This window comes from Chiloscyllium plagiosum, chromosome 19 (genome assembly GCF_004010195.1).
Source record: "Chiloscyllium plagiosum isolate BGI_BamShark_2017 chromosome 19, ASM401019v2, whole genome shotgun sequence".
NCBI lineage: Eukaryota > Metazoa > Chordata > Chondrichthyes > Orectolobiformes > Hemiscylliidae > Chiloscyllium > Chiloscyllium plagiosum.
Window position 1 is genome coordinate 17,522,170 of NC_057728.1, and position 12,264 is coordinate 17,534,433.

At 42.8% G+C, this 12,264-nt stretch overlaps 1 protein-coding gene across 2 annotated transcripts in view; it reads left to right on the forward strand.

Moving 5' to 3' along the window:
- The window catches only part of parvg (parvin, gamma), a 46,470-nt gene that overhangs the window by 29,942 nt on the left and 4,264 nt on the right, over positions 1-12,264 (forward strand). For both annotated transcript variants that reach the window (XM_043709210.1, XM_043709211.1), the window contains 2 exons: positions 4,105-4,173; positions 11,276-11,377. In XM_043709210.1, the coding sequence (XP_043565145.1) occupies positions 4,105-4,173; positions 11,276-11,377 (171 nt within the window). The remainder of the gene's footprint in view (positions 1-4,104; positions 4,174-11,275; positions 11,378-12,264) is intronic.

The window sequence follows — 12,264 nt, forward strand, 5'->3', positions numbered from 1 at the left end:
GCAGGTCAGAGACTAGGAATCTTGTAACAAGTAGCTCACTACCTGACTCCCCAAAGCCTGCTTATCATCTACAAGGTACAAGTCAGGAGTGTGATGGAATAGTGGCCATTTGCCTGGATGGGTGCAGCTCCAACAGCACTCGAGAAGCTTGACACCATCCAGGACAAAGCAGCCCACGTGATTGACACCACATCCACAAGCATCCACTCCCTCCACCACTGATGCTCACTGGCAGCAAACATTCACCAAGGCACCTTAGATAGCTCCTTCCAAACCCATGACCATTTCCATCTGGAAGGACAAGGGCAGCAGGGACATGGGAATTCCATCAGCTGCAAGTTCCCCTCCAAGCCACTCATCCACATCCTGATTTGCAAATATATACTCTTTCCTTCACTGTAGCTGGTCAAAATTGCAGAATTCCCTCCCTAATAATATTGTAACTAAACTAAACAGACTGCAGCACTTCAAGAAGGCAACTCACTATCACTTTCTTTAGGGCAGTTAGGGGCAGGTAATAAATGCTGGTCCAGCCAGCAATGACCATGTCCAATGAATGAACAAAAAAAACCGCCCAGGACACACAGTGCATTCTCAAGCCATTTGGATTCAGCTGCTGACTGAGATGGGTCAGAACAAGTGACTGAGGCTGAAAATGTATAAGTCTCTCACAATAATCCAACACAGGCACAGATCATATTCATCACATTTCTATCATCCGTCTTCTGTCATCTGATGTCACAATTCCTGCGCAGTCACGTGAACTGGAGCTTTGAAGCTGCCCAATAGCCACTCAGGTGACAGGGCTGCTTCCCAATGAGAGTGGAACTCTACAGCTTCCTGAGCAATTTAGCAGCCCTTTCAGGATCCCACTGATCGCATTTCTAATATAAGAAAGAGAAAGAAAAGGTGCTCCGGGTGTTATTTGATTCACCTCTCTGACTAGCAGACTGTAGCTGGAGTCAAGACAGTCATAAGCCAGTCTTGAAAAAGAGAGTAACAATGACACCATGGTCACCACTGACACCACTGACTCATGAACAACATCACAGCTTACAGGTTTGAGGGGAGAACTATTCTTGGCAGTTGAAAGCTGGCTCATTACAGAGTCCAGATCATTACCCTCAGTGAGATTCATCCATCGCAGAAGGGTGAGCAGAAAGAAATCACTGTGGGTGACACATTCCTTTGGAGTGACTGTGGAAAAGAAGAATGACTAAGTTGGTGTAGTCACTGTCAATGGGCATCTGGTCAGTACAGGGGCCATTGGAAACAAGGGGAGCTGGCAGTTGTAAGACTATTGGTCACCTCTTGCTGCAGATGTGTGCTGAGCATGAGCTCTGAATCCCCACTACAGTCCTTTGCATCTTTGATAGAGATAATGTTTTGGGTGCAGCACCGTTCTGTAACATTGGCCACCTTAACATTAAAAACTAAAAATGAAGGTCTGTTCCCCAGTCACCTCTAAGGTTTGAATGTCCTGAGGGGTGTCACAGCACAACATGCAATGTAACATAAACCTATTGTCTGATGCATTTGACAACTTGAGCCTTAGAAGCAGTATGAAGAGAACTGAAGTAATGTACTAACCTGCTCCAGCAAAGTACTATCTTGAATCCAGGTTTTCACTTTCTGACCACAGCCAGTTCATTTTCTCAAGCTATTATTAATTGCTTGTAGAAGATAAATGCCAAAATTGCCAAATGTGATGCAAGTTTATCTACAAAATGGAAAGTCTATAAAGTAATTGTCCTTCCACTCTGCTTTTCAGTGTGAGCCTTGGACTGTTTACCAGCATCACACCAAGAATGGCCACCACTTTCACAAAAAAAACTGCAGATGCTGGAATCCAAAGTAAACAGGCAGGAGGCTGGAAGAACACAGCAAGCCAGGCAGGATCTGGAGGTCGAGAAGTCGACATTTTGGGTGTAACCCTTCTTCAGGACTGAAACATCAACTTCTCCATCTCCTGATGCTGCCTGGCTTGCTGTGTTCTTCCAGCCTCCTTCCCACCACTTTCACTAAGCTCCCTCCAATGGTTTCTGGTGATCAGATGACAGGACGAAATAGCAGACACTGAGGTGCTCACCTGAGCTCACATGCACCCCTTACTGAGACAGTCACAATTGATTTGGCTGGTCATGTTGCTGGAATGCCAGACACTGCCTCAGCAAAGTGAATCTTCTATTAAGAGCTTGTGCTATTATAACAGTTAATGGAAGAACCTCAAAAGACATTCTTAAAGCTTCACTTAAGAATTTTGATATTAACTGAGTCCAAGAGAAGTTTGCCGAGGATCACTGCCCCGGCTTACACAAATAGAAAATGGTGTAGCCACCTTCAAAAGCAAATGCATATCAGAAACAGTAAGGAGAGAAAATTCCGTACAGGCAATTTGACTTAAACTCAAACATCTGTGGTGCCCAGTCCTTTTTATAGTCAAACCTTCTGGGTGCAGACTGGTCTTAGCAGTCACCTGCTATTAACCATCATAGGGGACCACAACGAAGCGAGGTTCTTAGATATGTAGCTGGTGGCAAAATTGCACTTTGGTCAACAACAGACCTTCAGCTGAATTTTGTTATCTCACCATTGTGGGAGGGAGAGACGGTATCAGCAGGAAAACCCATGTTTGTTGTTCTCCTAAGAATACAAAAAAGCCCACTTAATAGGCAAAAGTATAAAATTATTGGGAACAAAATCTCCATGCACAGTGAATGATGAATATATATGAATAAAACAAAATTAGCTGGATTTATTCATTTCAGCCTCACTTAAGCCAATTTGTTAAAGTCTTTTTGCCAATCAGTACACTTTGTTCTTTTCACAAATATATGCCTAGCTGTGAAAATTGCCTAGTAACTAGTTCAGTAATGTATCAGAGATTTCTGCACCTCATCCCATGTTGCCAATCAATGTGACAAGTGCTTTGTTTAAGTGCAAAAAACTACCTCCTCAGGTATTAATATCTCTGCTCCTTCCAGCATCCATCGTTCTTTGTTTTTAGTTTATTCTGATTCCTAATAAATAGCCAAAAGTTTGTGTGACACAGATAGAAATATAAAATGGTTTAGGGAAAGAAAACAGCATGCTGTGGTAAATGGTTGTTTTGCAGAGCAGAGAGTGATAGTGGTGTTTCATGAACCACTGCTTTCTTTATTACAAAAAAATGATTATTGTAATATGGAGTAACATTTTTTTTTAAAAACTGCCAATGCTACTAAACTTGGAGGGATGGTAAGCAGTGAGGATAATGCCAGTTTAATGCATCAGACATATGTCAGCCAGCAGAATGGGTAGACAGTTGTCACATGGAATGTAGAAGTGTGGGGTTTTGGCAGAAAGAAGATGCCATATTGATTGAAGGATCCAGTTGAAAATGGGCAAGGGGACCTTGGGGGGGGTCCATGACCATAGATCTTTGAAGGTGGTGGAACAAGTTGAGACCAATTAGCAGAGTGTAAGGGAATTTAGGATTCATAAACAGATGTATTGAGTGCAAAAGCAAGGAGCTCGGGTAAAACCTTCATTAATTTTTAGTTAAACTCAAGTATTGTGCCTAACTCTAGCCACTGTACTTTGGAAAGATGTGAAGTTCTTGCAAACGATGCATCAGAATGTTTCGAGCGATGGGGGATTTTAGCTTTAAGATTAGGTTGGAGAAGCCGGGGTTGTTCTCCTTAGAAAAAATAAGGTATATTTAATTTAATTTAATTTGTCAACATTATGATAAGGTTCAGATAAGGTAGACTTGAAATAGCTGCCCCATTAGCCAATGGTTTAAGGATGAAGGGGACACAAATTTCAGTTTTTTGGAAAGAACTGCAGAGCGATTGTGGGGAAAACGTCTTTGGATAGTGAGTGATAATGAGCTGAAACTCTTATGAAGATTGTGCAAGTGGAAAAAATATCAATTATTTTAAAAGGAAATTGGCTGGCTATTTGGAAACAAACTTTGAGTTAAAAGGCTGGAATGGGAGAATGGGAAAATGAAAAACCAATATAGGCTTGATGGACAGAATGGTCTTATGACTCTATGCCTCTGAATATGACACTCTGATTTTGTGTTGGCTCAAAGATAAACTGAATTTATTTCTTTTTTAGGCAATACTTCATTTCGCTAACAAACATTTGGGTCGTTTGGGCGTGGTTGTGAAAGACCTCACCACACAGGTTTGTATATTTTCTTTAAATATCCTGTGAAAGATATTTTATCCATTCACAGTCAAATGTCAGAGTGTCAGAGACTAAGGGGTGACCTTATAGAGGTTTATAAATTCATAAGGGCATGGATAGGATAAATGGGCAAAGTCTTTTTCCTGGGGTGGGGGAATCCAGAACTAGAGGGCATAAGTTTAGGGTGAGAGGGGAAAGCTATAAAAGAGATCTGAGGGGCAACGTTTACAAGCAAGAGGGTGTGTTAATGGATATGAGCTGCCAGACGAAAGGGTGGAGGCTGGTACAATTGCAACATTTAAAAGGCATCTAGATGGGTATATGAATAGGAAGGGTTTAGAGGGAAATGGGCTAAGTGCTGGGAAATGGAACTAGATTAGGTTGGGATATCTGATTGGCATAGACGAGTTGGACCGAAGGGTCTGTTTCCATGCCATACATCTCTATGACTATGAAGAATCGATGTTTCGGGCATAAGCTCTTCTTCAGGAATGAGGCTGGGGAAACTTGCGACCACACCTCCCCCCTCACCTCCCTCCAAGGCCCCAATGGATCCTTCCATATCCATCGCAAATTCACCTGCACCTCCACACACATCATTTACTCTATCCGCTGCACCCAATGTGGCCTCCTATACATTGGGGAGACAGGCCGCCTACTTGCGGAACATTTCAGAGAACACCTCTGGGACACCCGCACCAACCAACCCAACCGCCCCATGGCTGAACACTTTAACTCCCCTTCCCACTCTGCCAAGGACATCTTCATCTTCCGCCTAGGAACCCTCCAACCACACGGGATAAATGTAGATTTCTCCAGCTTCCTCATTTCCCTGTCCCCCCACCTTTTCTCCATCGATTCTCCTGCTCCTCGGATGCTGCCTGGCCTGCTGTGTTTTTCCAGCGCCACATTTTTCAACTCTAGTCTCCAGCATCTGCAGTCCTCACTTTCTCCCATCTCTATGACTATGTATGGAAAATCGAAAGCTATAGGTCACAATACATTCAATGTAAATGAGAACTGTTGTTGGAGGGCTTCCAGCAATGTACAAAATGATTTCTCACTTTATGGGGTGAAAATGTTATTTACAGATATACAACAAGCCCTGCGCTGTTGATAGCACTGCCTGTTTAGTTACAGAGGATCATGGGCACCTCAAGTGCATTCATTCTGATTCATTTTCCTTCCATTTTCCAGCATCCACAGTTCTTTGTTTTTTTTAATAATTCTGATTCCTTAACTGAGTTTTACCAGTCAAAGTGAGGAAAGTAACTAGTTCATTTCCGCAGATGTAACTATGCTTCGTCAAGACTGCTCCATAAAGAAGCTCCACTTAATTTTCAAAATAAATTCATCGACGTTCACTTTTTTCTAGACGTTCACCATTACAGCTCACCCACAGCATCTATTTATGGAGTAATCTCCACTCGACAGGTTGAGCATAGCCTAAAAATTAAACTCTCTGGGTAGCCTCCATCGCAGGAGCACTGATCATATGTCAAGACTGGCATAACATTACTGTAATGAATTTGGAGAATGAATGGCACTAACATTGCCAAATTCAGAAGGGAAGGGATGAAGGATGGAGGGATTTTAAAATGCAAAGAAGAATTTTAATATTGGGACATTGCTAGACTGGCAGGCAATGTAGTTTACTAAACATTGGCATCGAGTAAATGGGACTTGCTGTGGATGAAGGTACATTGAGCAGAGTTTTTGATAAATTCAAGTTCTTTATGCATGCAGACTGACCAAGAGAGCTTTGGAGTAGTTGAACCTGGCAAATAATACACAGGGTGTAATGGAGTACCTAGTAATGGGAACACAAACTACACCTGTTTAAAGCATAACACTGGCTGTTTCTCTAACCTCTTCACACAGCTCAGCATTACTATCAGTCCAGAGAACTGCCTCTTTCAGAAATGGCTGCAGGAGCCCAGCTGAAGCCTAATCAGTGTTTATGAAAGTTTAGTGTAATTTGCTTGCTTTTGCACTCACTGTTTCTATTTTAAAAAAAACAAGAAAGTGAGGGATATCTGGAGCAGGCAGAAAGAGGAGCTCAGCAAGAAGATTGGTCATGATGGGATTAAATGGCAGGGCAGACGTAAGGGGCCATGTCATCTACTACTGTGTTGATGTTTTTATAACCTTGTAAGCCTTTTCAGCACCATTCTTTACTTGCTCTGCCACCTTCAGAAACCTGTTTTTATATTCCCCCATGATTCCTTCTGCTTCTGCACCCCACCATTTGGTATATATTTCCTCCTCCTCCTCTTCTTCCTATTTCTCCTGCTGCGTTCCTGGTTTCCACCTTTTTCTCCAAATCCCAATCTTTTCTCCTGCCTGAGGGTTCCTTTCCCTACCCCCACTGATTTCGCTCCACCCACCCCAGCTTCTCTCCACCCTCTAACTCCTACCGAATTTCAAGCCTTCTCCCCTCCCCTCCCCACCCCTGCCCATGTTAGTTCCGTGCATTATCTTTCCTCTTCATCCTGCCATGAGTTCAGGTCTTATCCATGGCCCCTCATGAATCCCCTCCCCTGAACCTGTGTTCTCCTGGCATGCATCAGCTGGGAATACATCGACCCTCATTGTTGGCACATGCAGAGTGTTAATGCTGTGCACATGTGTGACATTGTTTAGATTCAGCCACGATCGGGATGGAATACTCGACAGTAAAACTGAAATGCCTTGTAGGTATTCACTCTGATAAATAACTGCAGCTGATTACAGTGTCCAGGCAAGAGATCTGCAGAAATTGCCAAAGGGTTAAATGTCAACAGCACTATTCTGATTGGGTTCTGCTCTCCAGCAACACTTAAACAAAATGGCATCTGAGATAAATTCAAGCTGAATTGTTCAAACTATAAAAATGTAATTTTTCAATTTCTTTCTTAATTCCTAATTTAAAACAACTGCATTTGTATGGCACCCCAGGATCTTGGAAAGTATTTTACAGCTGTTGAAGAATGTTTTGACGTGTAGTTACTGTCGCAATGTAGCAAACACAGTAGCCAATTTACATACTGCAATCTACCTCAAACAGTTTTGTGTTGATGACAAGATAATTTTTAGTGACTATGTTTGAAGGATAAATGTTGGCCAGGAGAGGGAGGCGGTCATCCTTTAACTATTGCCTTGAGATATTTGATGACCCCTCAAGAAGATTCTCAGTTGATGTTTCATTCAAAAGTTGTCATCTCTAACAATGTAGCAATCCTTCTGGCTTTTGTGCAACTATCTCAAAAGTGAAACTGGAATTCTATATTATGAGACTCAGGGGCGAACATGATACAGTGGGCCACAGGATCCGGTAAGAGTTCATCAAGTACAGGAAATGTAGTCATGAGATCTGAATCTTGAAATTCAATCTTGAGAATTATTACTAAGGCATATTATAAGTCTCGATTGTGAACATCCTCATGGTGCTTCATTGAGCATGATCTCCTATTTATGTAAAGTAACCTAGAGGAACACTGATTCCATGAGAATAAAGCTCTACTCAATGAGGAATTAAGCCATGAATTCTGATGAAATGCTGAGAGGACTATTTTAACTTATATTGTGTAGAAATGCCTCAGTAAATGTTGGTGTTGAGAATTAGGGTCATAGAGTCATGAAGATATACAGCACAGAAACAAAGAGGATTGATGAGGACAGAGCAGTAGACATGATCTATATGGACTTCAATAAGGCGTTCGGCAAGGTTCCCCACGGGAAACTGGCTAGCAAGGTTAGATCTCATGGAATACAGGGAGAACTAGCCATTTGGTACAGAACTGGCTCAAAGGTAGAAGACAGAGGGTCGTGGTGGAGGGTTGCGTTTCAGACTGGAGGCCTGTGACCAGTGGAGTGCCACAAGGATCAGTACATTTCGTCATTTATATAAATGATTTGGATGTGAACATAGGAGGTATAGTTAGTAATTTTGTAGATGATACCAAAATTGGAGGAGTTGTGGACAGCGAAGAAGGTTACTTCTGCATACAACAGGATCTTGATCAGATAGGCCAATGGGCTGAGGAGTGGCAGATGGAGTTTAATTCAAATAAATGTGAGGCGCTGCATTTTGGGAAAGCAAATAAGAGCTGGACTTATACACTTAATGTTAAGGTCCTTGGGAGTCCTTCGGTCCAACTAGTCCATGCCGACCAGATATCCCAAATTCATCTAGTCCCATTTACCAGCAATATATCCCTCTAAACCCTTCTTATTCAAATACCTGTCAGATGACTTTTAAATTTTGTAATTGTACCAGCCCCCACCACTTCCTCTGGCATCTCAATCCATACATGCACCCTCTGCATAGAAAAAAATGCCCCAAAGTCCCTTTTAAATCTTACCTTCACACCTTAAACCTATGCTCTCTAGTTGTGGACACCCCACCCCAGGAAAAAAATCTTGTCTATTTACTCTATCCATGCCCCTCGTGATTTTATAAACCTTATATAAGGTCACCCCTTAGCCTTTGACAGTCCTGGGAGAACAACCCTACCTTATTCAGCCTCTTCCTGTAGCATAAACCCTCCAACCCTGGCACCATCCTTGTAAATCTTTTCTGAACCCTTTCAAGTTTCACAGCATCCTTATGATAACAAGGAGACCAGAATTGCATGCAATAATCTAAAAGTGGTCAAACCAATGTCCTGATTAGCCTCAACATGACCTCCCAACTCCTGTACTCAATACTCTTGACCAATAAAGGAAAGCATACCAAACGCCTTCTTCACTATCCTATCTATTTGTGACTCTGCTTTCAAGTAACTAAGAACCTGTACTCCAAGGTCTCTGTTCAGCAACACTCCCAAGGACCTTACCATTAAGTGTATAAGTCCTGCTCTTATTTGCTTTCCCAAAATGCAGCGTCTCACATTTATTTGAATTAAACTCCATCTGCCACTCCTCAGCCCATTGGCCCAACTGATCAAGATCCCATTGTATTCAGAGGTAACGTTCTCCGCTGTCCACAACTCTTCCAATTTTGGTGTCATCTGCAAAATTACTAACTATATCTCCTATGTTCACATCCAAATCATTTATATAAATGACGAAATGTACTGATCCTTGTGGCACTCCACTGGTCACAGGCCTCCAGTCTGAAATGCAACCCTCCACCACGACCCTCTGTCTTCTACCTTTGAGCCAGTTCTGTACCAAATGGCTAGTTCTCCCTGTATTCCATGAGATCTAACCTTGCTAGCCAGTCTCCCATGGGGAACCTTGTTGAACGCCTTACTGAAGTCCATATAGATCATGTCTACTGCTCTGCCCTCATCAATCCTCTTTGTTACTTGTTCAAAAACCTCAATCAAGTTTGTGAGACATGATTTCCCACATACAAAGCAATGCTGACTATCTCTAATCAGTCCTTACCTTTCCAAATAAATTTAAATCCTGTCGCTCAGGATTCCCTCCAACGACTTGCCCACCACCGACTTCAGACTATAGTTCCCTGGCTTGTCCTTACTACCTTTCTTAAAAAGTGGCACCACATTAGCCAACCTCTAGTCTTCCAGCACCTCACCTGTGACTATCAATGATACAAATATCTCAGCATGGAGCCCAGCAATCACTTCCCTAGCTTCCCACAGAGTTCTAGGATACACCTGACCAGATCCTGGGGATTTATCCACTTTTATGTGTTTCAAGACATCCAGCACCATCCCCTGTGTAATGTGAACATTTTTCAAGATGTCACCATCTATTTAAGTACGTTCTATATCTTCCATGTCCTTCTCCACAGTAATACTGATGCAAAATACTCGTTTACTATCTCCACCATCTCCTTTGGGTCCACACATAGGCTACATAGACTCTATTCTCTCACTTGTTACCCTTTTGTCCTTAATGTATTTATAAAAACCCCTTGGATTCTCCTTAATCCTATTTGCTAATGCCCCTTTTTGCCCTCCTGATTTCCCACTTAAGTGTACTCCTATTGGCTTTATACTCTCCTAAGGATTCTCTCAATCTCTCCTGACATATCATTCCTTCTTTTTCTTAACCAAAACCTCAAGTTCTCTCATCAAACAGCATTCCCTCTAGCTACCAGCCTCTCCTTTCACCCTGACAGGAACATACTGACTTTGGATTCTCGTTATCTCATTTCTGACGGCTTCCCATTTTTCAGCCATCCCTTTACCTGTGAACATCTGCGCCCAATCAGCTTTTGAAAGTTCTTGCCTAATACCATCAAAATTGGCCTTTCTCCAATTTAGAACTTCAACTTTTTGATCTGGCATGTCCTTTTCCATCGCTATTTTAAAACTAATAGATTTAGGGTCGCTAGCCCCAAAGTGCTCCCCACTGACACCTCAGTCACCTGGACTGCCTTATTTCCCAAGATAAATTAGATTAGGATATCTGGTCGGCATGGATGATGCGGACCAAAGGTGTAAAAAGAAAAATCACCTCTCACAGTTCCTTTAAACCTCCGCCTTTTACCTCTCACCAATGCTTCTTAGTACAAAGTTAAAAATCACACAACACCAGGTTATAGTCCAACAAGTTTAATTGGAAAAACTAGCTTTCGGAGCAACGCTCCTTCATCAGGTGATAATCGCATGAAGGAGCGTCGCTCTGAAAGCTAGTGTGCTTCCAATTAAACCTGTTGGACTATAACCTGGTGTTGTGTGATTTTTAACTTTGTACACCCCAGTCCAACACCGGCATCTCCAAATCATGCTTCCTAGTAGTTGACATTTCTATGCTGGGAAAAAGACTGACAATCCATTCTATCCATGCTGACCATAATTTTGTTAACTTGTCTCACATCGCCCCTCATCCTTTAACTTTAAGTGAAAACAAACCAAGTTGGTCCAATCTCTCCTCATAGCTAATACTCTCCCAACCAAGCAACAGCTTGGTAAACTATTTCTGTACCCTCTCCAAAGCCTCCAATTCCTTCTGGTAGTGAGGCAACCAGAACATTGTTAATAATATTGCACTTCAACTAGTATTGACGAAAGACTCAAAAGTGTCTATTTTTCTGGGAGAGAAATGTTGTTGCATCTAAACTATAGTTAAATATTAATTGAAGATGGATGATTTGGTCCTCTGTCCTAATTGGATTCTGTTCATTACTGTATTTATTTCCCAGTTTTCCAATGGGGTGATCCTGATTCTGTTAATTGGGCAGCTAGAAGGCTACTTCATTCACCTGAGCGAATATTTTTTAAATCCTTCAGATTACAACGAAAAGGTGAGTTTAAAATTGTCGCTGTTATACATGTCTTACTTTTGATTTTTCTGCTTTCTCAAGCACTTATCATGATGCCTTGCAAAGCTCCATAGTTGAAAAGGAAGGAAGCAATCACTGCTAGTTTGTGGACCCAAGCTCATGAGGGTAATGTGAGCAATGTGGGGTAAACTCAATCACAAGCCTGACCACCCTGGCCGACCCATTGTCTCAGCATGCTCCTGCCCCACTGAACTCATCTCTACCTACCTCGACACTGTCCTATCCCCCGTAGTCCAGGAACTCCCCACATACGTTCGAGACACCACCCAGGGCCTCCACCTCCTCCAAGACTTCCGTTTCCCCGGCCCCCAACAACTCATCTTCACCATGGATATCCAATCCCTCTACACCTCCATCCGCCATGACCAGGGCCTCCAAGCCCTCCGTTTTTTCCTCTCCAGACGTTCCCAACAGTACCCCTCCACCGACACTCTCATTCGTCTGGCCGAACTGGTCCTCACCCTTAACAATTTCTCCTTTGAATCCTCCCAATTCCTCCAGACCAAAGGGGCAGCCATGGGCACACGTATGGGCCCCAGCTATGCCTGTATCTTTGTTGGCTATGTAGAGCAGTTGATCTTCCGTAATTACACCGGCACCACTCCCCACCTCTTCCTCCGCTACATTGATGACTGCATTGGCGCCACCTCGTGCTCCCGCGAGGAGGTTGAACAATTCATCAACTTCACCAACACATTCCACCCCAACCTTAAATTTACCTGGACCATCTCCGACACCTGGCTCCCCTTCCTGGACCTCTCCATCTCAATTAGTGACGACCGACTTGACACTGACATCTTCTACAAACCCACCAACTCCCACAGCTACCTGGATTACACCCCTTCCCA